At 48.8% G+C, this 27,738-nt stretch overlaps 1 protein-coding gene across 1 annotated transcript in view; it reads right to left on the bottom strand.

Moving 5' to 3' along the window:
- LOC125447692 (TNF receptor-associated factor 3-like) overlaps window positions 1-27,738 on the bottom strand; it is a 67,830-nt gene that overhangs the window by 16,827 nt on the left and 23,265 nt on the right. The window contains exons 2-6 of the mRNA XM_048522309.2: window positions 17,488-17,759; window positions 15,407-15,458; window positions 11,129-11,233; window positions 4,077-4,241; window positions 2,729-2,806 (exon numbers count right to left, since the gene is read on the bottom strand). Coding sequence (XP_048378266.1) covers window positions 2,729-2,806; window positions 4,077-4,241; window positions 11,129-11,233; window positions 15,407-15,458; window positions 17,488-17,759 — 672 coding nt within the window. The remainder of the gene's footprint in view (window positions 1-2,728; window positions 2,807-4,076; window positions 4,242-11,128; window positions 11,234-15,406; window positions 15,459-17,487; window positions 17,760-27,738) is intronic.

Below are 27,738 nucleotides of genomic sequence, written 5' to 3'. Positions count from 1 at the left end.
AGATTGTACCTCATTCAAAAGACAGACCTGTGACGAGGGTCACATTCCCTCAGGGAGCGCCAGGTTCTTGTATCCTGTGTTGAAACCGCAAGTGCAGAACTCCAGGCCACGATGTTCCGAAACAGGGCCGGGAACGATGCCCATTACATGACAACTGGCAACCTGCCCTCACGCTCTAATTCCTGGGACAGCACTCGCAGTAACAGGGAAAGAACAGAACACCAGTGGCAGTGGGGGGGGTGGGGGGGGCGTGGTGTTAACTCCAGCAATATGTCTGCCCGTGGAGGAAAAAGCACAGAAAATGGCCCTTCAGCCCATCTAGTCTGCACCGGTCAAAAACAATCATTTTATTCTCATTTCCCAGCACTTTGGCCCACTGCCTTGTATGCACTGGTGTAGCATGTGCACATCTCTTTATTGCTAGAGGGATGGAGTTAAAAAACAGGGAGGTTATGTTGTAGCTGTACAGTGTCCTTGTGAGGCCACACCCGGAGTACTGTGTACAGTCTCGGTCCCCTTCCTTGAGAAAGGATGTTCTGGCACTGGAGGGGGTGCAGAGGAGGTTGATTCTGGAGTTGAGAGGGCTCACTTTTGAGCAGAGATTGAGTAGCCTGGGACTGAATTCATTGGAATTTAGAAGAATGCGGTGGGGGGGTGGTGGGGGGGGGATCTCATAGAAACATATAAAATAATGAAGGGAATAGACAAGATAGAAGCAGGGAGGTTGTTTCCACGACAACAAGGTGTACAGCCTGATGAACACAGCAGGCCCAGCAGCAACACAGGAGCAGAAAAACTGATGTCTCGGGCCTAGGCCCTTGTGAGTGAAACTAGAAATAGGGGGCATGGCCTCAAAATAAGGGGGGGGGCGCAGATTTAGGACTGGGCTGAGGGGGAACTTCTTCACCCAAAGGGTTGTGAATCTGTGGAACTCCCTGCCCAGGAAAGCAGTTGAAGCTTCCTCGCTGCATGTTTTTAAGATGGAGTTTGGAACAATGAAGGAATTAAGGGTTGTGGTGAGCGGGTGGGTAAATGGAGCTGAGCCATGATCTTATTGAGTGACAGAGCAGGCCCGGGGGGCCTAACAACCTACTCTTGTTCCTATTTCTTATGTTTTTATGCAAATACCTCTTCACTGTGATGAGGGTTTCTGTCTCTACCACCCGCAAAGGTAGTGAGTCCCAGATTCCCACCACACTCTGGGTGAAAATGTTTCCCTCGCGTCCCCTCTAAACCTCCTGCCCCTTACCTTATAATCGATGCCCCTTGGTCATTGATCCCTCCAATGAGGGGAAAGGTTTCTTCCTGTCTATGCCCCTCATTATTTTAAACATCGCAATCATTTCCCCCACTCTTGTTCCAAGGAAAAAACCCCGGTCTGCCCAATAACTAGAACTCTCCAGCCCAGGCAACATCCTGGTAAATCTTCTCTCCTGTGCTACCACATTCCCCCAGTCATGTGGATTCCAGACGTGCACACAGCACTCTAGCTGTGACCTGACCAATATTGTACACTGTTCCAACATCACCTCCCTGCTCTCAAACTCTACACCTTGACTAATATAGACAAGTATCACACGTGCCAACTTAACCAATTGATTTGCCTGTCCTGCTGTTGATGAGTTTAAACATTTCAGTGATTTATGTGTCTCCCTTCAGCTTTTTCACAGGCAAACGTCTGGGTCTCACCAAAACATTGAAGAGCCATGAACTGTGATGATGCTATGACTTCAAGAGGATATTTTATCTAGTTTTTTAAAAAAAGGACAGGTTCTAAGACTGAGCTGTCTATTTGGAAAACCAGTATTGTAAGCAGCTTGTGAGGCCTTGAGAGATAGTAGGAACTGTCGATGCTGGAGTCAGAGATAACACAGTGTGGAGCTGGAGGAACACAGCAGGCCGGGCAGCATCAGAGGAGCAGCAAAGCTGACGTTTCCGAAGAAGGGTCCCAACCCGAAATGTCACTTTTCCTGGTCCTCTGATGCTGCCCGGCCTGCTGTGTTCCTCCAGCTCCACACTGAGGCCCTGAGGACTTTTTTCAAAAGTTAAAACAATAGAAGCAGCCTGGCTGGGTGAGGCCAGGGTTTCACAGAGCCAGAATCTTTAGCTTTAGCTTTCAGCAGTTGCTGTGGTCTTAAATTAGTAGAAGCTGTTCTCTTTTCTCCCCCTCTCTCAGTTACAGCCAAAAGCTGGGCGTTTTCGTCCTGGGCTTCTGGAGCTGCACATGAGACAATCTGTTTACTGAATTTGCTTTTTTGCCAAGTGTGTGTTTATGGGATGTTGCAATATCGGAATGGCTAATTAGTCATGGTTACTGTACCTATTAGTCTGTCCCAGGTCTTTTTAAAAAAAATCATTCACTGGTTGTGGGCAGCATTTATTTCCCCTCCCCAATTGCCCTGAGGGCAGTTATAGAGTCAACCACATTGCTGTGGTTCTGGAGTTACGTGTAGGTCAGACCAGCTAAGGATCAGTAAGGACCCTTTAGGGAGGGAAACAGCCATCCTTACCTTGTCTGGCCTACATGTGACTCCAGACCCACAGCAATGGGGTTGACTCTTAATTACCCTTTGGGGCAATCGGGGATGGGCAATAAATGCTGGTCCTGCCTGAGACGTCCTCATTTCGTGAATGATTTTTGTTTTTAAAATGCCTATGTGTTACTTTCTGTGGCTTTGTATTTCTGCCTGAAAACCACCAGGGTACCTCCGTACACTGAAAGTCTTACCTCAGTCCTGTGAACACGTGCGCCACAGATTTTTGGGCATGTGACCAGAGAAGATAAGCACTCACTCTCTTCATGCACCTGAAGGGGGTAAAATAAAATGCCTTCAGCTCATAAAGGGGGGGGTTTAAACAGAATTCTAGCTCAGTTTGCAATCTCCAGGTGACTCCCCACAGACAGACCCATACATAATATATCTCACCCTGTCCAACTCCTCTGATTGTGCAGTCATGATGGTGAAATGCGCCCCCCACCCCGGATAAACATAAAAGACTGGAGCAGGAGTAGGCCATTCGGCCCTTTCGAGCCTACTCCCCCATTCAAAGAGCTCAATACTCCAAAACCCCTTCACATTTCTCGATACCTTTAGCTATGAGGTCACTGTCTCACTCCTTCTTGAAACTTGTGCTATCAGAGGGATCCACGGTCTCACCACATTTGTCGCGCGCAGCTCCCCGCCCTGGGCCCCTCACCCTTTCTGCTTCCATCTGAAAGGCAATTCTGTGGCACATCATCGGCTGATGCTTCACCATGAGCCAATGCCTTGTTCGCCATTTGTCAGGAATGTTCTGCCCTCCAGGGTGTAGGGGAAGGAGTCAGGCTGTGGGTCCACCTTAGCCTGTGGAAGGGGTTTTGGGGTAATTAAATGTGTGCTGTTGGCGTTTCTCTCCGAACCTCATGCCAACTGTTGAGTCAACTGAGCCAGCACCATCGCATTCTTTCGTTTGCTCATTCTCTGGCTACCACTGACACATCTAATATTTGTTACCCCCATGCCTTTATTTTAAAAATTATTTGTTTGCAGATATGGATAAAGCGAGAATTTATTGCCCATCCCTAATTGCCCCTTGGGAAGAAGTGGTGGTGAGCTGCCGTCTTGAATTGCTGCCATCTATGATCCACAATGCCCTTGGGAAGGGAATTCCAGGATTTTGATACTGAAGGAACAGCGATGTATTTCCAAGTTGGGATGGGCAGTGGCTCGGAGGGGAACTTGCGGGTGGTGGGTGGCGTTCCCATGTATCTGCTGCCCCTTGTCCTTCTAGATGGAAGGGGTCGTGGGTTTGGAAGGTGGCCTGGTCGAGAGCCTGTGGTGGAGGGAGTGAGTGTTAAAAGGTGATGGATGTGATACCAATCAAATGGGATGCTTTGTCCCAGCTAAGAGGATCAAAGGATACAGAGTGGACAGGGTGAGTTCAGGATATTGAGCTCGACGATCAGCCATTGAATGGCAGAGTAGGCTTGAGGGGCTGAATGGCCTTCAATGTTTAGGTTTCTATGACGCCTACGCACCCCCTCAAATGGCCCAAGCAAGCCCCTCAAGTTGGATTAAACTCTGAAAGCTCCGTACCTTGAGTTCAGCTACTGTCATCTCCTTCTGGCAGTGTTTGCACTTCACTTCTCGATGTTTGCATTTGAACATTAAATGGTCACTCAGATCTTGCCGCTGTACCACCTCGGGACAGCCCGATCGCGAGCACTGGATCGGCTGGAAGGGGCAGCTGTTCAGGTGGGCCTGAGAAGGAACAAAGCACCAAAAACATGTTCAATAATTGAGGGAATGCACGTTGTAGGAAAGGAGTAGGCCATTCAGCCCCTCAACACTGTAACAGCATGCGATAAGATTGCTGGCCTAACTCCGTATGCCTACCTTCATCCTTTGCTTAATGGAAAGAATATGTCAGATTTAATATTAACAACTGATCGCAGCGTCCACTATCATTGGTGGAAGGCAATTCCAAACCTCTCCCACTCTCTGTGTGTCAAGGTGTTTCCTAATGCCTCTCCTGAACAGTGTGGCCCTCATTCTCAGAGTAGGCCCCTAGTTCTAAAATCTCCAACCAGCTTATCTCTATCAATGCTGTCTTTTCCTGTCAATCTCCTGAAGGCTTCAATCAGATCACTGCCTAACATTGTAAATTCTAGAGAAAACAAGCCTCACTTGTATAACCTCTCCTCGTGACCTAAGCCCTGAAGGACATTAACGAAATAATCATAACGAAATGATACCTCCAGGTATCATTCTTGTAGACCTACGCTGTGCTCCCTCCGAGGCCAATATGTCCTTCCTAAGGTGCAGTGGCAAGACCCACTCACAGTCGGGTCCAACCAGAGTTTTGTCTACTTGCTTTGCACCTTGCCAGTCTAAATCAAACCCAAACCTAATCAAACTAACCCCAACTCAACCCAAGAACCTGACTGAAACCCATACAAATCACACTGGCACAGCCCCATCAGCGATGGCTTGGATTGTAAGAACAGAGAGGTGTATTGGAGCTGTATAGGGCTTTGGTTGGGCCACAGTTCGAGCACTGTGTGTAGTTCTGGTCACTGCACTATAGAAAGGGTGTGATTGCACTCGAGGGGTACAGAGTAGATTCATTAGGGTGTTGTGTTCGTAGCGTAGTGGTATTGTCACTGGACTGTAATCTAGAAACCCAGATAATGTTCTGGGGACCCAAATTCGAATTCTACCGATGCAAATGGTGGAATTTGAATTCAATAAAAATACAATCTGGAATTGAGAATCTGGTGATGAAATAATTGTCGGTACAACCTATCTGTTTCGTTAATGTCCTTTAGGGAACAAAGCTGCCATCCTTTCCTAGCCTGGCCTCCATGTGACTCCAGACTCACAGCAATGTGGGTGACTCTCAAACTGCCCTCTGGGCAATTAGGGATGAGGCAATAAATGCTGCCCTAGCTAGCGACACCCTCATCCTGCGAATGAATTTGAAAGAAGTTGACGTTTCAAGTCCAGCAACCCTTATTCTGAACAGTTCTGAAAAAAGTCTCTACTGGAATTGAAACGTTCACTCTGTTTCTCTCCCCATGAATGCTGCCAGACCTGCTGAGATTTTCCTGCAATTTCTGTTTTTGTTCTAGACTCACAGCTCTTTGCTTTATTTACCGGGATGTTGACCTGGGGATGGAGTGTTTCAGCGATGAAGAGAGCCTAGATACACTCAGCTTGTTTTCTTCAAAGGAGGGAAGGCTGAGGGAAGTCTATAGATCCACGGGATCTATAGACGTGGATAAGATTATGAGGGACATGGACAGGGTGGGAAGGAAGCAGCTGTTCCTCTTAGCTGAAGGATCGCTAACAAGGGGACATCATTTTAAAGTGAAAGGCGAGAGGTTTAGAGGGGATTTGAGGATCTGGAACACACTGCCTGGGAGGTTAGTTGAGGCAGGAAACCCAAAGATTTTGAGAAGATTTGTCATTGATGTTCTCATTGGTCTCGCTACAAATTCGACTGGGACAACACATCCATAATCGCACGAGCCAAATAAAGACTTGCCAGGGAAATCCTGGAGAACTGGTATTCCAACTGGAACTCCATCAACAAACACATTGAGCTGGACCCTATGTACAAACCACTGAGAAGCACAAGGCATATAAATAACAAGTGAGACAGAACTCTAACGCTTCTCTGGAAGTGCGCTGATGATGCTACCAAGCACAGGGGATGAAATGTCTGCGATCAAACACGCCGGCTCAGCGAGCAAGTTGACAACCTCAAACCTCACACCCTGTAAAAAGTACTTGGGTGAGTGCTTGCGGTGGCATAATGTTCCAGGCTATGGGCCTAGGGCAGAAAAGTGAGGCTGGTGCAGGTAGAACAGCCCAAGAGTCAGTAGGCTAAAGGTTCCCCTTCTGTCCTGTATGACTGTGCAACCCATTAATACCACTTAGACAATTCGCTGGAAAGAAAGGCAATATTAATCACTGATGAGAGACCCACCTGGAAACGGAAATGTCTCCTCATTGACTCAAATGGAAAGTTTAAACTGTATCTCTCAATGCCCCCATGATGGGTTACATTCAGCGTTTATCCTATCAAACTCCGTCTGAATATATTTCAATAAGATCGTTGCTCACTTTTCAACATTGAACAGAACTCGACGATCTGGTCCAAATCCAACTCAATCTCAATTAAGCCAAACTCGATCCAAGAGACCAACACAAACCAAACCTAATTTCAAATAAACTAAATTCAATGCAACGAAGCTCAAGACAGACTCATCAGAAACTCAACAGTAATCATATAACCACTCAGTCAGTTTGACTTCATTTATAAACATTCGGGATAATATCAACTTCATGAGGGATAAAATCTGGAATAAAAGCAGGAGGCGTTGGAGAAAGTCAGCAGGCCTGGCAGCATCCGTGGGGAGCGAGAACACCTCTAGAACCCACTACTGAGTTCCACAACTTTGGAGCATGACCTTTGACCTCCATTCTTCACACATTCCACTCTCCACCCACCCCCCATCCTCCCAGCGACCCCTTGCCCTCCCTACACCGTTCCCCCCTCCCCCCCCACCCCACCCACACTCTGGCTGTGTCTTGTTTGTGTCATGTTGGGTGAACTCATTTTCTCCTTTCCTCTGATAACATTTACACCTATCTTACATCTCTATCACACCCTTACTGCTGTTACAACTGCCTTTATCATTTATCTTAGGCGTCCTCACAATCTATTCCCCTCCACCCCAACGCCCCCCCTCCATCAACAGCGTTAAAAGCTAAGCTTTCCTGCTCCCCTGATGCTGCCTGACCTGCTGTGTTCATCCAGCTCTACACCTCGCTACCTTCCAACCCCTTTCAGTTCTGAAGAAGTCATATTGGACTCAAAATGTTAATCTATTTCCTGACTGCCAGATCTTTTTGGTTTGACTTGACGTCTGAGAAACCCATTGATGATTTGACATGACTTGTTGTTAACTTAACCTTGAGTTAGTCTGGCTTAACGCAATAAAATTTGCTGACGCATCTTCCCAGAAATGATTTCTCAGCAAAGATATCACACCTGAGGGTAGGTGCAAGATAAGAGTCCAGCACCCAGCTGTGCAGAAAAACCTGAGAGACGTGGGGACATGTTAAACAAGGTTTGTGAGACAAATAACAGTATTATAAATTGTGTTGGTGAGTAAATTGTGTGAGAGTGTGAGTGAACAACACAGTGTGTGTGGGGGGGTGTGTTGGAGAGAGAGGGAGAGAGAGAGAGAGACAGAGAGAAAGAGAGAGAGAGAGAGCGTGTGTGTGTGTGTGTGTGTGTGTGTGTGTGTGTGTGTGTGTGTGTGTGTGTGTGAGTGTGTGTGTGTGAGGAAGTGTATGTGTGAGAGTACGTGTGTGTGTGTACATGTGACAGAGTGTGAGAAAGCGTGTGTGTGAGAGACAGTGTGAGGCAGTGTGCAAGACAGCATGTGTGTGAGAGAGAGTACACGAGAGAGAGTGCGCGTGAAAATGTGTTTGTGCATGTGCATGTGTTTGTGCGTGCACACGTGAGAGAGTGTGTGTGTGTATGTATGTGTGTGTGTGTGTGTGTGTGTGTGTGTGTGTATGTGTGTGTGTGTGTGTGTGTGTGTGTGTGTGTGTGTGAGAGAGAGAGAGAGGGAGGAAAACTGAGAGAAAGACCCCTGTATATTAATAATCACTAATTATATTAATATTAATAATCAATCCTGACATGCTCTCCGTGACCCCTGTATATACCAACTCGCTGACAGAGCACCCCAGAGCTTATTAACGCATTTCCCCTGGAAGCCCTAACCTACTGACACTTCCCCTGTCTCCCCCCCCCGTAAATACTGACACACTCCCCCCTCCCTTGGGGACCCCCCTGCATATACTGTCACACTTCCCCCTCCCTCGGGGACACCCCCTGTAAATACTGTCACACTTCCCCCTCCCTCGGGGACACCCCCTGTAAATACTGACACACTCCCCCCACTGAACACCCTGTAAATACTAACACACTCCCCACTCCCTCGGACCAACCCCCTGTAAATACTGACACACTCCCCCCACTGAACACCCTGTAAATACTGACACACTCCCCTCCAACCCAACCCCCACTCCCACCCCGTTGGTTTCAAAATACAAATTGAAGGGACAGATGGTCACTAAGAGGCCCCAGGTTGTCCCGTGGCCTTGTGTCTTAGCACCTGACACCCCCATCCCACAAATGCCCACCCCACCCCCCCCCCCCCCCCCCCCCCACACTTTGAGGAGCCCAGTTGCCTTCCCCAGTACTTTTCCAGCAATGAGACTGACGGCGCTAGAACATTCTGGGCAAGTTACCAACTTTGGGAACAAATTACAATCTGAACTTCCTAGATCTGAAGGGATCCCTGCATTCCCACCTCAACAAATCGTTGAACTCAGGCCTTATTCCTCACCTGATCCCTTTCTCCATGGATCACCTTCAGCATTTCTGAACGTTCTCCATCTCTTGCCTTCAACTTCCACACATCCACCAATCTGTCAAGACCACCGTGGGTGAACCCTAACTCTATTCAAGGCTATTGACCGAGGGCAGCAGGAGCAGAAAGGTGGGGTCCACCAGAGAGAGATCTTTGGGACTTAGAGGGAATGAGAAGGAAGACTCTCTCTGAAAGAATAATTCAGCTGAGAGACACCTCTGGAGTAGTTGGGATTTGAACCCAAGACCTTTAGCATCTAAGCACTAGCAATGCACCACATTAGCCCTCGAGATAAATTTGGAAAAGAATGTTCCATTTGTGGATAAGATCAGAAACAAGGAGAACAAAAACATTGCTAAATTCAATTAGGAATTACTTTCATTCTCTAGTGGGATGTTGGTGTGCCTGCCTGGGCCAACATTTATTCCCCATCCCTTGTTTACCTTTTAAGAAGATAGCTCCTATGGGAAATTCAGGAGGAGCATCTTCATTCAGAGAAGGGAGAGAATGTGGAAGCCACTTCCACAGGGTCCAGGTGAATAATATCCACACAGCTAAGAAAAATTGAGTGGTTAAGAGGAGATGACGGCCGATCGCTGGGCTGTTACTGAAGGAAAACCAAGGGCCTGGGTTCCAATCCAGCCATAGCGGAACAGTAGACACGTAAATCTAATAAAAATCTGGAATTAAGGGTTAATAATTCTCAATGTCGTGGGTGAGGAGGTGCCATCTGATTCGTTAATGCCCTTTAGGGAAGGGAGCTGTTGTCTGTTGTCTGGTGCTCCTCTGGTACTGCCCGGCCTGCTGTGTTCCCCCAGCTCCACACTGTGTTATCTCTGTTGTCTGTGCTTGGCCTGACCTACATGTGACTCCAGGCCCAGAGCAATGTGGTTGGCTTTCAAACTGTCCCCTGGGCAATTCAGGATGGGGCAATAAATGCTGGCCTGACCATCATGTGAATAATTTCTTTTCAAAAAAAAAGCACATGTGTAGGGGAGAAAGGTAGAGAAGGATATGTTGATGAGGGGATAGGAGGGAACATTTAGAGAGAAGCAAATTGAGCTTTAAGTATTCTAGGCCCCTTTAAGAGGCAGAGTGTTTGAGAACAAGGAGGGGATGTTGAAATTGACCTCCTCTGAAGCGCTGCATACAGTTTCAAGCACTTTAGGAAGGATGGGATGTGTTGGAGGGAGTACAGAAGACATTTACAAGAATGAACCACTTCAGTCCTGAGGAAGCATTGAGGCTGCTATTCGGACAAGGAAAGGGAACTGGGATGGGGAACAGATTTTGCAAAAGAAGCAAATGTGAGGCAAGCATTCCAGTGGTCAGGGGTTGGAATGCAGAGCAGCAAATTGTGGTGGAGGCAGATGCAGCCAACATTTGCCCCAACACTGGGCAGGTAACACAATAAGAGCTTGCCGTAAAGTCACAGAGATGTACAACATGGAAACAGACCCTACCCCTCCATGCCGACCAGATATCCTAAATTAATCTGGTCCCATTTGCCAGCATTTGACCCATATCCCTCTAAACCCTTCCTATTCATGTCCCCATCCAGATGCCTTTTAAATGCTGTAACTGCACCAGCCTCCACCACTTCCTCTGGCAGCTCATTCCATACACGCACCACCCTCTGTGTGAAAATGTTGCCCCTCAGGTCCCTTTTAAATCTTTCCCCTCCCACCTTAAACCTGTGCCCCTCTAGTTTTGGACTCCCCTACCCTGGGGAAAAGACCTTGTCTGTTCACCCTATCCATGCTCCTCATGATTTTATAAACCTCTATAAGGTCACCCCTCAGCCTCTGACACTCCAGGGAAACTAGCCCCAGGCTAGTCAGCCTCTCCCTGTAGCTCAAACCCTCCAACCCCGGCAACATTCTTGTAAATCTTTTCTGAGCCCTTTCAACATCCCTCCTTTCGCAGGGAGATCAGAACTGAACGCAGTTTTCCAAAGGTGTCCTCACCGATGTCCTGTACAGCTGCAACACAGCTTCCCAACTCCGATACTCAATTCACTGACCAGTAAAGGAAAGCGCACCAAACACCTTCCTCACCGACCTGTCTGCAGGGTGACTCTACCTCCTAGTGACCACAGCAATGTGGATGCATGAAACTCTTTGGAATCTGGCTTCTGTTAACCCTTTCAACACACAATTACCCAATTGGTGCAAGTCTCCAGGCAGGTCTCACCTCGAGAGATCCCAGGGTCATTTGCTGTTTACAGCCTGTCTTCCTGTTCCTGCAGTAAATCATTAACCTCAGGATTTCCTTCCGACAACAATTATCGTTGAACACCTGGGGGAAAAGACAACATGGAAATTTTTTTAAGGAATTCAGCATTTGAGGAAGTACCCCCCTACAGAGCCGCATCTCCCAACCAGCCCCGTGAGGGCACATGCCAAGGAGGTGCAGCCCCTCCTTCACACCTCCCCTCCTTGGCCGACCCTGATGGTGAGAGAACGTCTCAGGGAAGGATCCTGCTCCCGAACCACCGCTTCTCTCTCAGCTGGCTTCGCGTTCCTACAGCACTTCTCCAGAGCTGATCGCATTCTGACCAATGTATCATGCCCCTTAACTGCCTTTTGAAAGTGGCCTGTTCCATGGGGTTAAAGTTCAAGGGGCAGTTAGGGTCAGGCAACAAATTGCCCAGTGAAATCCACCTTCCATTTAATTAAAAAAAAACTTCCTGAAGCATAGTCACTGCTCCCTGTGTGCACAGTAACGCCCCCATGAGCAATGATGGCTCAGTGGTTAGCACTGCTGTCTTGGAGTGACAGGGCCCTTGGTTTGATTCCACCCTTGGGTGACTTTTCAGTGTGGAGTTTGTGTATTCCCCATGTGCCTGCGTGGGTTTCCTCCAATAGTCCAAAGGTGTGCAGGTTAGTGTGGATGGGTTATGCTGGATTACCCATAGTGCCCAGGGATGTGCAGGTTAGTGTGGATGGGTTATGCTGGATTACCCATAGTGCCCAGGGATGTGCAGGTTAGGGTGGATTGGCCATGCTAAATTACCCATAGTGCCCAGGGATGTGCAGGTTAGGGTGGGTTGGCTGTGCTAAATTACCCATAGTGCCCAGGGATGTGCAGGTTAGGGTGGATTGGCCGTGCTAAATTACCCATAGTGTCCAGGGATGTGCTGGTTAGGGTGGTTTGGCCGTGCTAAATTACCCATAGTGCCCAGGGATGTGCAGGTTAGGGTGGATTGGCCGTGCTAAATTACCCATAGTTCCCAGGGATGCGCAGGTTAGGGAGGACTGGCCGTGCTAAATTACCCATAGTGCCCAGGGATGTGCAGGTTAGGGTGGGTTGGCCGTGCTAAATTACCCATAGTGCCCAGGGATGTGCGGGTTAGGGTGGATTGGCCATGCTAAATTACCCATAGTGCCCAGGGATGTGCAGGTTAGGGTGGGTTGGCCGTGCTAAATTACCCATAGTGCCCAGGGATGTGCAGGTTAGGGTGGATTGGCCATGCTAAATTACCCATAGTGCCCAGGGATGTGCAGGTTAGGGTGGGTTGGCCGTGCTAAATTACCCATAGTGCCCAGGGATGTGCAGGTTAGGGTGGATTGGCCGTGCTAAATTACCCATAGTGCCCAGGGATGTGCTGGTTAGGGTGGAGTGGCCGTGCTAAATTACCCACAGTGCCCAGGGATGTGCAGCTAGATGGGTTAGCCGTGCGATATGCAGGAGGGTGTGGGAAGTTTTGCCCTTTAGAGAGTTGGCGCAGACTCAAATACCAAATGGCCTCCAGTCTGCACTGTAGGGATTTTATGGCACAACTCCGAACGGATAACCTGTTGATGCTGATTGGAGGATAAATGTTGGCCAGGGAGAACGCACTGTTCATCGTCAGAATAGTGCCAGGCCGATCTTTTACTCTGTCCTGAGGGCATACCATCAGTGGGAATGGCTCATCAGGCTCTGACAGTGCAGCACTCCCTCAGCGCTGCATGGTAAGAGCTGGGCCTGCAGTGGGAATGGAAGCCTGAACCCTCAAAGGCAAGAGAGCTTCTCACTTGAACTACAAGGAGAGTGGGGCAAAGCTCTTTTATTTGTTAAATGTGGCGCGTTACCGTGATTTGGAATACAGTTCAAGCATTCAAGGGGCAAGTGCCACAGTTTGAATAGAAACAATATTGGGGCAAGGAGTCTGTGCCTGCTTCTGCATTGTGACTATTGTTATGAGCTCTCTACAGTGTGGAAGCAGGCCAATTGGCCCATCGAGTCCACACTGGCCCTCTGAAGACCATCCCATCCAGACCCACCCCATCCCCATAACCCTGCATTTCCCAGGGCTAACCCATGTAGCCTGCAGATCTCTGGACAATTCTGTGTGGCCAATCCACCCTAACCTGCACATGCCTGGGCACTATGGGTAATTTAGCATGGCCAATCCACCCTAACCTGTACATCCCTGGGAACTATGGGTAATTTAGCATGGCCAATCCACCCTAACCAGCACATCTCTGGGCACTATGGGTAATTTAGCATGGCCAATCCACCATAACCAGCGCATCTTTGGACCGTGCGAGGAAACCCATGCAGACACTGGGAGAACATGCAAACTACCCACAGACAGTTGCCCGAGTGTGAGATTGAGCCCCGGTCCCTGGTGCTATGAGGCACCATTTATTTCTATTTTTTGTCAGTGGAGTGGAGTGTACCTGAAACAAAAATTTTGCAGGGCTGTGGGGAATGGGAAGGCGAATGGGACAAATCAATTTATTTCAAAGAGATGGCCCAGTCCTGATGGCACAAATAGTCTCATCCCTCGTGTGATTTGGAACAATGGAACGTATCAAACTGTATAAAGGGGGGCGGTTTGAGGGAATGGCTTTGTGAGACATTTTACGACCTTGTCAGAGTTTCGATGCCCAGACTCACCAACGAATACTAGCCAGGCTCCTGGTACAAGGAAACAGAATAGATATCGTCCCCTCCCCCCACTGCACCACACAACCAGCCCAGCTCTTCCCCTCCACCCACTGCATCCCAAAACCAGTCCAACCTGTCTCTGCCTCCCTAACCTGTTCTTCCTCTCACCCATCCCTTCCTCCACCTCAAGCCGCACCTCCATCTCCTACCTACTAACCTCATCCCACCTCCTTGACCTGTGCGTCTTCCCTGGACTGACCTATCCCCTCCCTACCTCCCCACCTATACTCTCCTCTCCACCTATCTTCTTTTCTCTCCATCTTTGGTCCGCCTCCCCCTCTCTCCCTATTTATTCCAGAACCCTCTCCCCATCCCCCTCTCTGATGAAGGGTCTAGGCCCGAAACCACTAGAGAAGAATCCAAGATAATGAAATGTGAGGCTGGATGAACACAGCAGGCCCGTCAGCTTTTGTGCTCCTGAGATGCTGCTGGGCCTGCTGTGTTCATCCAGCCTCACATTTCATTATCTAGAATGGATATGAGTCAATTTGACCGTGCAATGTTATCGCTGTGCACGGATCCCATGTGTTGGGGTGTCAGGAAGCATCTACCATATTGGGATATGATGGACTTAACCCATGCCTATGAATGATGGTTGGGGATGGATCAGTCTTGGGAATGAGTGTGCTACAGTTGAACAGATAGCTCTGTTCACCAACCATGCTCTCCTTATTAAGGACTGGAGTGGGTTACTTCAGGACTTGACCCAGAAGATTCAACAACAACGACAAAAGGCTGCATTTCTAGGTAGCGCCTTTTTACCTCACCAAGTCTTTCGGCAAGGGCACTCTTCAGACTGAAGGGCTTCGAGAGATGTTAAGGAGTTTGCACATTCTCCCTGTGTCTGCGTGGGTTTCCTCCGTGTGATCAGTTTCCTCCCACAGTCCAAAGATGTGCAGGGTAGGGTCCATTGACCATGCTAAATTTCCCATAGTGCCCAAAGATGTGCAGGGTAGGGTCCATTGACCATGCTAAATTTCCCATAGTGCCCAAAGATGTGCAGGGTAGGGTCCATTGACCATGCTAAATTTCCCATAGTGCCCAAAGATGTGCAGGGTAGGGTCCATTGACCATGCTAAATTTCCCATAGTGCCCAAAGATGTGCAGGGTAGGGTCCATTGACCATGCTAAATTTCCCATAGTGCCCAGAGATGTGCAGGTTAGGGTCCATTGACCATGCTAAATTTCCCATAGTGCCCAGAGATGTGCAGGTTAGGGTCCATTGACCATGCTAAATTTCCTATAGCACCCAGAGATGTGCAGGCTGGGTGGGTTAGCCATGGGAAATGCTGGGTTACAGGGATAGGGCAGAGAAGTGAGTCTGGGTGGGATGTTCTTTGGAGGGTTGGTGTGGGCTCAATAGCTTGCTTCCTGGGTTCTGAGTTGCCAGAGTGGGGTTTGAACTCACATCCCCAGAGGATTGCCCTTGGAGTGATGTTAAAACTTCCCCACCTCTTTCCCCCCACCCCTCCACAAGCTCATGCAGGATGGAGAGCTCGGGGCAGATGGGGAGAAAGGACTGCTTGTATTTACCTCTCTGTTGTCCAGAGGCTCTTGATCAGCTGGGCAGACCTGCCCAGGAATCCTAGAAATAAGATCACAGCGTGTTACAAATGAGCGACAGGTCACCCAAATCATTCTCACACCCAACTGCAATAAAGATTTGCATTGTTTTCCTGAAATGGGTCTGTGACCACCAGTAACCAGCCATTACCCATCAGCGAGCAGGGGTCCTTCAGTGTCAACATTGCTTTCTGTTTTCAAGGGGGGTTCATGCCAAGAGGTTGTGTCCTTCATGATGGAAGTGGCTGTGGGTTTGGGAGGTGCTGTTTTTGGTGAATTTCTGCAGCGCACCTCATAGATGGTACACTCTGCTGTTAACCAAGCATCAATGGTGGAGTTGAGTGAGAAATATCTCTCCGGGCCTCCCAACTCAAGACACCGACTCCCAACTCCACACTCGGGTGAATCTCTTCGAAGACACTTACTATCTGAATGAGCACAGCCTCAGGGTGAAGGGACCACCCTTCGGAACTGAGCTGAGATGGAACTCATTGCTACGGAGGGCTGTGGAGGCCAAGTCATTGAGTGTATTTAAGACAGAGATAGATAGGTTCCTGATTGGGAAGGGGATCGAGGGTTATGGGGAGAAGGCAGGAGAATGGGGTTGAGAAACAGATCAGCCATGATCGAATGGTGGAGCAGACTCAATAGGCCGAATGCCCAAATTCTGCTCTTATTCATTGTGGCCTTAAGGACTCATATCAACTGCCTCAGGACAATGGATCTCCATCTCCTACAAAGGGCCAAGCTTTCAACTTTCCTTTACATTCATTCATGAGATGTGGTCATTCCTTGGTATGGCCAAACATTTCTGGCCCATCCCTAATCACCCTTGAAGAGGCCTTGGGGAGGCATAGTCCGTGGTTTGTAAGATCCCAGTCCAGGGTTTGTAAGATCCTTTGGAAGGAGGCTCCTGTCATTCTTAAATGATGATAACAGCGGACCATACATCTGGCTGGATACATGAATAGATAGGGTTTACAGGGATATGTTCCAAATGCCAGTAAATGAGAGGGGATTAATTTGGGATACCTGATCGGCAAGGATGATTTGGGCTGAAGAGTCTGCGTCTGTGCTGTATGACTCTATGCATCTCTCAGACTTGCAATATCGTTTGTATCAACAATGAGATCGCCTCTCATTCTTCAGAATTTCCGTGAGTACGGGCTCAGTTCTCCTTAATCTCTCCTCCTGGGATAATCCCAGGGGTCTATCCGGTAAATGCTACCCACAGGTCTGGACAAACCCTCCAACCGGCCAGTGCAGCTTGCCACAGTTGAATAGCTAACGTCCTGAGTAAAGAGGTCTGAAGCTAGAAATAGCTTACGCCTGAAAGTTTCAACGGGGCACGAGTAACATCAACATGTTTTCCTTCACAATAACCCGACGCATTTACAAGGTAGCACTGTTTCTATTAAGAAGGGAGAAATCTGGAATTATTTTTTCTAAAGTGTATGGAAAACCCTCAAACTGGGGTTGGAGTACTCCCCGTGGATTATCTCTGCTGTAACCAAACTGTCACTCAGCTGGGCCACGTCATAAAGTGAGCAATCCGCGAATATTTACAACCAGAACAGAAACTCAGCAGGTCCAGCAGCATCCATGGAGAGAGAGCAGAGAGTTAAACTTTCAGGTCCAGTGGCCCTGTGTCGGACTCAGTCTCAGGATATGGGGTGGATCATTTAGGACTGAAACGAGGCAACACTTTTTTTGACTCTGAACGCGTGGGAATTCTCTCCCGCGGAGTCCGAGTTGAGATGATCTCAACTAGATTTTAAAGGCAACGGGGGGCTTTGGGGAGGAAGCAGGAATGTGGGTGTTAGGATAAAAGATTGGCCCATTGTTTGGAGGACTAGGGCCAACCGACCTACTCCCGTTTCAGTGTAAGTGCGAGGAAAAGGGGCAAGCAGCTTGCGCACAGCAGGATCCCACGCGAGGCAGCTCCTCCCATGTCTGGAAGACGCCTAACTGCACCCACCTCCTTCACCCTCACTCCCTCCCCCGCGCCCCCAGTTCCCCGAGCCAATCTCCCAAGGGCACCCTGGGCCTACCTGAGGAGGGCACTGAGGCAACTCTCGCAGAAGCGGTGCCCACACTCGGTCTGCTTGGCATTATGCAGCACTCGCTGGCAATGCTCACACCTATACTTGCCATCGACAGGCTGGACAAACTCTTCGGAGTAGCCCCCTTTGGGCAGCTCAGCTCCTGGGATCTGGTGGGGCGTGCAGGAGGCGCTGGTGGGATCCTCCTTTGGAGGTTGGTACGAGCACACCTTTGACCTCTCTGAACCACTTCCTGTCGCCATTAACACTCCCCAAACGCGCTGAAAAATAAGAAGGGGGAGAGAGGAAAACAAACATTAACATCGTGATACTAGAAGGCTCTCGCTGTACAGGAGCAGGCCATTCCACCCCTCAAACCCATTCTAACACGTGCTGGCTTTTATTGTTATGTTAGTGTGCCAAGGATCCCAAGGGCAGGCCCACGGCCTACTCACTCAGGCTCCATGAGGCTGCAATCATACAAGAGAAACATTGTGCCTCAAAATACTTCACAGCGAACAACAATGGATTTTATTTGCATGACGCCATCAGTGTCACATCCCAAAGTGTTGTTTGCATTGCTATAATCCAGATTTGATGGCGGGGGCAAGGATGTCGTTGGGACAGCTGGCCTTTTGCGTTGACAAAGAGTTAGGTTTTAAAGGGCATCTCAAAGGAGGGAAGAGATTGAGACAGCGAGCCAGTGGGAGTAGGGAAAGGAGATGCGGAATTTCGCACCCAGGTAGATGGGAGCTTGGCTGCTCATGGTGGAGCGGTTCACAGTGGGGCTGCCAGGAAAGCATGAGGAGGGGAATGCAGAGATATTGGAGGGCTGGAGAGCACTACACAGAGGGAAAGAGCGGAGCGAGGATGTGAAAACAAGGAAGACAGTCACAGAATCCCTACAGTGCAGATAGAGGCCCACTGAGTCTGAACAGCATCCCACCCTATCCTCATAAACCCGCATTTCCCCACAGCTAACCCACCTAGCTCGCATATCCCTGGGCACTATGGAGCAAAGCAGCACGGCCAATCCACCCTAACCTCTACATTCCCTAATCGCATCCCTATCGACATCAACAGAGCTGAGGTGGAGAGGGTCATGAGCGTTAAATTCCTAGGAGTGACGATAATCCACAATCTGTCCCGGACAACCCCCACCCACGTTGATGCAATGGTGAGGAAGGCACAACAATGTCTCTCCTTCCTCAGGAGGCTAAGGAAATTCAGCATGTCCATACGGAGCCTCACCCACTACTACAGATGCGCCACTGAAACCATTCTGTCTGGGTGCATCATGGCCTGGTACAGCAACTGCTCTGCCCAGGACCATCTTCAAAACTCTTCCGTTGGGCAAAACATACAAAAGCTTAAACACACGTACCAACAGATTCAAGAACAGCTTGTTCCCCGCTTTTACTAGACTGTGGAATGAACCTCTCAAATTTCAAACCTAACGTTGATCTCTCTTTGTGCTCGTCCTGTGCAGCGGTAACCCTTTCTTTTCATAGAGTCCCTACAGAGTGGAAACAGGCCATTTGGCCCATCAAGCCCACACCGATCATCCGAAGAGCATCCCACCTAGACCCATTCCCTACCCCATGTCTAAGCATCGCTGGAGACCTTCAGCAATTTAGCATGGCCAATCCATTGATGCTGAACCTTATACAGCTCGCTCTGGCTAAACACCCCGTCATCAGTACGTCCTTGTTTGCTGTGATCTGCCTGTACGGATGGCAAAACAAAACTTTTCACTGTACTCAGACACACGTGACAATAAATCAAATCAAAATCTTTGGACTGTGGGAGGAAACCCATGCAGACACAGGGAGAATGTGCCAACCGCACAGACAGTTGCCCGAGGGTGGGATTGAACCCGGGTCCCTGGTGCTGTGAGGCAGCAGTGCGAACCACTGAGCCACCGTGCCGCTTAAAACAGCCAATTGCTTGAGGAACAGTCAAATATGGTGAGCTGCGGGGAGATCCACTGAGCTGACTCATCTCTGTTGCTTGATGGTTGGGACATTTCTAAAGCAAAGATGCCAAGTTTTTGAACACTTGCTGTTGGTTCACACATTATATCCCATCCATGGGGGGAGGGGGAGGAAGTTTGGTGTTGTGCCCAGAACCCTCGGCTAACATTCCAGGGAGCAAAGGTTTAATCTCACTCCCATGGAGAGATGGTGAAATTTGAATTCAATTAAAATATAATCTGGAATTTATAAGAACGCAATAAGCACTGTTGATTGTAAGAATACATCTGATTCACTAATGTCCTTGAGGGAGGGAGATCTGCCGTCCTTACCTCGTCTGGCCTACACGTGACTCCAAACCCACAGCAATGCAGTTGATTCATAAATAGCCGAACGAGATGCCCAGCTCAGGGGTCAGTTAGGGATGGACGATAGGTGTTCTCCCTGTCCAGAGTAACGGTAGAAATACACAAACTAGCATGCGGTTTGCCAACCTGTCTAATTTGTGTCTTTCAAAGGTCTGAGTTCTGATGACCACATTGAGATTTGAAGAATTTTGAAAGACTGAGGCCAACTCTCCAACACCAGGACACGCCATTCCATTCCTGCCATCGCTCCCATTGCTCCCTGGTGCCTCAGCAATTCCGGGCTTTCGTAGTTGTAGTACCAGCAGCTGCCTCACTTTCCTGGTGGCAGTGCTGAGCAGCTGAGGGCTTCTGATTGGCAGCTCTCAGAGGGGGTGGGGCAGGGGTTCAGAACTCCACATCAAGAAGCTCAATCCCAAAAAGTGACCTGGAGCTGAGGCTTTTGCCACCAGTGGGGTCCATCTGGAGCAGGACTCTCGCCGGTGTGCAAAACCTCTCAGTTACATGCAGGAAATGCCACACTAAGAATTTGATGATGACCATGAATCTATTGTCAGAAAAACCCATCTGGTTCACTAATGTCCTTTTGGGAAGGAAACTGCCATCCTTACCTGGTCTGGTCTGCATGTGACTCCAGACCCACAGCAATGTGGTTGACTCTCAACTGCCCTCAGGGCAATTAGGGATGGGCAATAAATGCTGCCCTGGGCAGTGATGCCCTCATCCCATGAATGAATAAAAAAAGTCATTTCTGTGTGTATTTCTTCTCTCTCTTTCCCTCTGCTCTAAGTCTACGTGTGAATGTGTCTGTGTGTGCCAGTTTTTTTAAGTATCTTTGTGGATGTGTGTGTGTGTGTGTGTGTGTGTGTGTGTGTGTGGGTGAGAGAGAAGAAGAGAGTGCGTGTGTGTGTGTGTGTGTGTGTGTATGAGTGTGCGTGAGTGTGTGTGTGTGTGAGAGAGAGAGAGAAAGAGAGAGTTTGTGTGTGTGAGTGTGTGTGTATGAGTGTGTGTGAGTGTGTGTGTAAGAGAGAGAGTGTGTGTGTGTGTATGAGTGTGCGTGTGTGTGTGTGTGTGTGTGTGTGAGAGAGAGAGAAAGAGAGAGTGTGTGTGTGTGAGTGTGTGTGTGTGTATGAGTGTGTGTGAGTGTGTGTGTGTGAGAGAGAGAGTGTGTGTGTGTGTATGAGTGTGCGTGTGTGTGTGTGAGAGAGAGAGAGAAAGAGAGAGTGTGTGTGTGTGTGAGTGTGTGTGTGTGTGTGTGTGTGTGTGTGTGTGTGAGTGTGTGTGTGTGCGTGTCTGTGTGAGTGTGTGTATGTCTAACTGTACTTGTGTGTGAGTGTGTGTGCCTGGATTTGTACATGCATGTGTGTGTGTATTTGCATGCCTGTTGTTCTGTGCCTGCATGTGTATCTGTGTGCTCCAGTGTACGGTGTGTTAGGTTTTATTGGTAGGGGATCGAGTTTCGGAGCCTAAGGGCATGGTGACGCTGTACAAAACTCTGGTGCGGCCGCACTTGGAGTATTGCGTACAGTTCTGGTCATCACATTATAGGAAGGGTGTGGAAGCTTTGGAAAGGGTGCAGAGGAGATGTACTACGATGGGTGTTTGTGTCTGTGTGTGTGTGTGTGTGTGTGTGTGTGTGTGTGTGTGTGTGTGTGTGTGTGTGTGTGTGTGTGCGCGCGCGTATGCGCGCACATGTACATGAGTGTGTATCTGTCTCTCTGTGTGTAATGTGCAGGATGGAATTGGGGAGCTGAGGCTTGAGGCTGTGAACCCGATGCGTGTCTCGCACTGTATCAGAGAGAAGGGGTTTTCCAGATTGGTCTGAGGTACATGGCCTGACACACGGTCAGCTCACTGCAGGACTCATTCCGGCAACTGCAAACATTCCATCCGAATAAAAATCCTCACAGTGTTTTTAAAAACCAGGGCAGGGGGCCATCCCATCTACTCTTGATCAGAGAAAGTCCAACCCAATCCCTGTTTCTGATTTCTCCCTTTGATCACTTCAGCCCCGAGAACAATATCTACCTCCTTCGGGGAAATATTCAATATTTTGTCCTCAACCATTATTTGTGGCAGAGAATTCCACAGGCTCCCCACCCTCTGGGTGAAGATATTTCTCCTCATCTCAGTCCCACCCATGTATCCTTAGACTGCGACCCCCTGGGCCTGGACTCCCCCCAGCCTTCAGGAACATCCCTCCTGTATTTACACTGCCTAGTCCCTGTCAGAATGTTATAGGTTTCTACGAGGATTCCCTCCCTGCTCGTTCTTCTGAAATGTACTGAATATAGTCTTAACCGACCCTGTCTCTTCTCATACGTCAGCCTAACCATCCCAGGAATCAGTCTGGGAAAGCCTTGTGGCACAGCCTGCATTGCCAGAATATCGTTCCTCAGATAAGGAGACTAGAAAGACACATTAGAGTACTGGATAGATTAAAAATGATCATGGATCAATAGGGTCCCGAGCTGAAACATCTGCTTTCCTGCTGCTCTAATGCTGCCCGGCCTGTTGCATTCCTCCAGCTCCACACTGTGTTATCTCCAAAATCGCCTGATGTAGACCCAAAGAGGAATTGGCACCGTAGCACCATGGCACCATGGACAGAGAGGCACAGCGGTGGTAGTTTTAGCCCACTGTTGCTGCACCTGAGGCGAGAGGGAGGTTGGGAAGGAGTGCCCCTTTCATGGTGATCGCAGCCAATGCAGGAATGGACCCCAAGTTTTTGGGCATCACTCTGAATCAGAAACCAGCTGTCTGGCCGACTGAGCTAACCGACCCCTTGAGCGCCAGGGTAGGGCATGGGTTGACTGATCACCTTTGTATTCCTGTTTCTCTGCAGGATTCCCGCTCATCAACCAACTACACAAGCCCATTGCAGATCAGTAAATGGGAACTGGGCGCAACGCAGAATGCCCCAGACAGAATGGGCTTGAAGCGATGGGGGCCGACTGCTCCATCTCTGCATTGAGACTGAGTTCAGTTTACATCAGGTGTGAACAGGAAGAATGCTTTTCTCTGCTGCCTTCCTTCATTCCCAGAAACTGGGAATACACCTCCGAGCCCCTCACCATCCCAACTTGGAAATATATCGCCGTGTAGAGCCCACAGTAGCTATTCAGTAAAAAGAAAACTGGCCTACATGTGACTCCAAACCCATGGCGATGTGGTTGATTCTTAACTGCCCTCTGGGCAATTAGGAATGGGTAATAAATGCTGGGCCGGCCAGAGGCAGCTACATCAGATGAATGAATGAAGGTAAAGACCAGGCCATTAGTCACAGAGAGAAACTACACCCAAAAGAAACTCTTATATTATATATTGTTCCGTTACAATCAACTTGCACTGAGCTGAGGGATTGATTACTTTAGGGCCCTGCTTTCATTCATTGGGTGCAACTTGTAACCTCATTGGGGTAATGCAGTGGTACCTCTGAGCTAGGAGGCCCAGCTTCAAGTCCCATCTGCTCCAGAGGGTGTGTCAGTCCATCTCTCAACAGGTTGATTCAGGAAAATAAGAAGATAGCTTAACCCCTGCGTTAGAAAGGATGAGCTCAAATCCTTCAGTGACTTCCGGCCCTGGCTCTTCAGGGGCTCATGAACGTGGGCTCAAATGGGGAGGTGGGGGGTACTATTTTTTAAAAAGCTGCATTTACGTGACGCCAACACACAGCCCATAAGCGGCTATTGAAGCTGCTGAGTTGCACACAGCAAGATCCCGCATACCAACATGTGACAATCGTCAGATTTCTCTGTGATTTTCCCTGGAGCATCATGAGGAGCACATTGGCTCTGTGGTTAGCACTGCAGCCTCACATCACCAGGGATTAAGGTTCAATTCCAGTCTCAGGTGACTGTCTGCATGGAGTTTGCACATTCTCCCCAGTTTCCTCTGGGTGCTTTGGTTTCTTCCCACAGTCCAAAGGTGTGCAGGTTAGGGGGAATTGACCATGCTAAATTACCCATAGTGCCCAGGGTAGGGGGTGGAATGTTCTTCGCAGGGTTGGTATGGTCTTGATGGGCCAAATGGAGGGGCTTTATGATAGGCTATTCACCCTATGTCTTTTCCCCAGGGTGGGGGAGTCCAAAACTAGAGGGGTATAGGTTTAAGGTGGCAGGGGAAAGATTTAAAAGGGACCTGAGGGGCAACTTTTTCACACAGAGGGTGGTGCGTGTATGGAACGAGCTGCCAGAGGAAGTGGTGGGGGCTGGTACAGTTACAGCATTTAAAAGGCATCTGGATGGGGACATGAATAGGAAGGGGTTAGAGGGATATGGGCCAAATGCTGGCAAATGGGACTGGATTAAAATAGGATATCTGGTCGGCATGGACGAGTTGGACCGAAGGGTCTGTTTCTGTGCTGGACATCTCTATGGCCCTATGCTGGTTGAAGGACGAGTATTGGTCTGGGATACTATAGTGGGGCTGGGGGCATTGAAGAGAGAGTCAGAGCCTCCCCAGCTCTTCCTTGACGTAGCACCAGGGGATGTGTTACATCCAATGTGACAGAGTCACTAGGCTTGACATGTTCAACCAAAGGATGGTATGTCCTGCACAGCTACAGCGCTGCACCCAAAACACCAGCTTGGATTATTGTCTGGGACAGGGGATTTGAAACCATGGATATAAACATGCCCATGAGCTACAGCCCTCAGCAATAAGTCACATTTTAAAAACAGTTCGCAGAACAAAGGATTTTCCAGTAGGAGATGTCGAAACCAGCAGTTGAGAAGTGCGTGCCCCGAAATGACCTTCAGAGGAGACAAAGGCCCATGAGACAATGCCCACGCCACACCAAGCTCAAAATTGGCCACTTCACTCAAATCAGGGTGGCATTTGTTTCGAGCCAAATTAATAGAGTTAAAGTTTAAAAGTGAAATGTGAATATAGTTGAAGCTAGAGTGGGTGGTAAAGAAGGCGAATGGCATGTGTCGGTCGGGTAACTGTGTACAAGAGTTGTGATGCCATGTTACAGCTTTGCAAGACTTTGGTTAGGTCACACTCAGAGTATTGCATTCAGTTGTGGTCGCCACATTCCAGGAAGGATGTGGAGGCTTCGGAGAGGGTGCAGAAGAGGTTTACCAGGATGCTGACTGGGTTCCAGGTAAGAGTTATAAGCAGAGGCTAGAAAAACTCAGGCTGTTTTCTCTGGAGCGGCAGAGGCTGAGGGGAGACTTGATAGAAGTCTATAAAATTATGGGATGCATAGATAAGGTTAATGGTCTAATCCACCTACCCTGCATACTATGGTGCAATTACCCATGGCCAATCCACCCTAACCTGCACATCTTTGGACTGTGGGAGGAAACCTACACAGACATAGAACATAGAACATTACAGAACAGTACAGGCCCTTCGGCCCTCGATGTTGTGCCGACCTGTCATACCGATCTCAAGCCCATCTAACCTACACTATTCCATGTACGTCCATATGCTTGTCCAATGACGACTTAAATGTACCTAAAGTTGGCGAATCTACTACCGTTGCAGGCAAAGCGTTCCATTCCCTTACTACTCTCTGAGTAAAGAAACTACCTCTGACATCTGTCCTATATCTTTCACCCCTCAATTTAAAGCTATGCCCCCTCGTGCTCGCCGTCACCATCCTAGGAAAAAGGCTCTCCCTATCCACCCTATCTAACCCTCTGATTATTTTATATGTTTCAATTAAGTCACCTCTCAACCTTCTTCTCTCTAATGATAACAGCCTCAAGTCCCTCAGCCTTTCCTCATAAGACCTTCCCTCCATACCAGGCAACATCCTAGTAAATCTCCTCTGCACCCTTTCCAAAGCTTCCACATCCTTCTTATAATGCGGTGACCAGAACTGTATGCAATACTCCAAGTGCGGCCACACCAGAGTTTTGTACAGCTTCACTTTAACCTCTTGGTTCCGGAACTTGATCCCTCTATTAATAAAAGCTAAAACCCTGTATGCCTTCTTAACAGCCCTGTCAACCTGGTGGCAACTTTCAAGGATCTGTGTACATGGACACCGAGATCTCTCTGCTCATCTACACTATCAAGAATCTTACCATTAGCCCTGTACTTTGCCTTCCGGTTACTCCTACCAAAGTGCATCACCTCACACCTGTCTGCATTAAACTCCATTTGCCACCTCTCAGCCCAGCTCTGCAGCTTATCTATGTCTCTCTGCAACCTACAGCATCCTCCGTCACTATCCACAACTCCACCAACCTTAGTGTCGTCTGCAAATTTACTAACCCATCCTTCTACGCCCTCATCCAGGTCATTTATAAAAATGACAAACAGCAGTGGACCCAACACCGACCCTTGCGGTACACCACTAGTAACTGGTCTCCAGGATGAACATTTCCCATCAACTACCACCCTCTGTCTTCTTTCAGCAAGCCAATTTCCGATCCAAACTGCTATATCTCCCACAATCCCATTCCTCCGCATTTTGTACAATAGTCTATTGTGGGGATCCTTATCGAACGCCTTGCTGAAATCCATATACACCACATCAACCGGTTTACTCTCATCTACCTGTTTGGTCACCTTCTCAAAGACACGGGGAGAATGCACAAACTCCACACAGACAGTCACCTGAAGGTGGTATTGAACCCAGGACCCTGGTACCATGAGGCAGCAGCTCTAACCACCGAGCCACCCCAACTATCAACAGCCAACACAGCACCATAACTACTTAGAGTCCTTGAGGAATGTTGTTGTTTCGGGCTCCACAAACCTCCCAGAGGTCTCTATCCTGCCATAGCCAGTTTTTTTTTGCCCCTAGTTAAATTAATTAAACAGAAACCTTCAAAGAAAATGGAATTAAAGAAGCTTTACATCTTCATGTCCCCAAGATTGCTCCTCCCAGTTCCTGCCTACTGCACTGTCCCGGATTCAATCAACATTTCCTGGGGAGGTTCAGACAATCCCAGAGGAGCCGGGAAGTATCCAAAGGATGGAGATTACAGCAACAGATCCATCAATTTTAGACGTCTTCTCATGGCGTGGGCAGGCACTACATTGTTTTATTCCAAAGAACTGTCCATCTACTGCCCATCTCTCACCTAACTTGCCCTTTCATTCTGTGCAGCCTTTCCCATGGAGGCTATTCGACTGCTGAAGGCGCCAGGCTCTTCCCTGCCTTCTGGACACACTGTGTCAAGGGATACGGCCTCCACTGACAGCATCCATCTCGCTAAAAACTTCCGAACGCTCATTGGGATTGCCGAGATGACTGGGGAGGAGCGTCTCCAAATGATAGTCGCAGTCAGATGGTAAACATTCCGACACCAATGCACCAGCTCCCCGTAAAGGCCGAGCAAATGCTGATCCCTGCCACACCTCCCCTAGGTTCGAGAGTAGCGAGGCCAAATTCACTTCTCCAACCACCTGGGCCGACCCTGGGATAACACTTGGATCTTCCGAGTTAATTTCGGAAAGGGACGAAACTCATTCTCGCTAAACCGAACGCGTCAATTGGCAGAAACAGCTGAGCAAGCAGGCAAATGTTGGAGGTGTGAAATCGTTCGCTTCAGCAAGAAGAATTTGAAAATGCGACCTTGCCTACGTGGGTAACAGCTGTGGAATTCCAAAATGCCAAGGGGTCTGGCTATTCTATTAAACAAGGCAGTCCGTCTACAAATGCAGCCAGACCTGGACAAGATCCAGGCTTGGGTTGACAAGTTGTGAGTATCAAATGTCAGGCAGTGCCCATCCCCAAGAAAAGGAATCCAACTATCATCTCTTGGTACCATCATCACTGAATCCCATACTATTGCCATCCTGGGGGTTACCTTTGATAAGAAACTGAACTGGATTCACCATATCAGCACTGTGGCTATAAGAGCAGACCAGAGGCTTCAATCATAGATCATAGAATCCTTACAGTGTGGAAACAGGCCATCCACCACACCGACTGTCCAAAGAAGAGCATCCCACCCTGA

The sequence above is a fragment of the Stegostoma tigrinum genome, chromosome 39, assembly GCF_030684315.1.
Source record: "Stegostoma tigrinum isolate sSteTig4 chromosome 39, sSteTig4.hap1, whole genome shotgun sequence".
Classification (NCBI taxonomy): Eukaryota; Metazoa; Chordata; class Chondrichthyes; order Orectolobiformes; family Stegostomatidae; genus Stegostoma; species Stegostoma tigrinum.
Note: the sequence above shows the minus strand (reverse complement) of the source record. Positions and strands in the feature narration are given on the sequence as shown.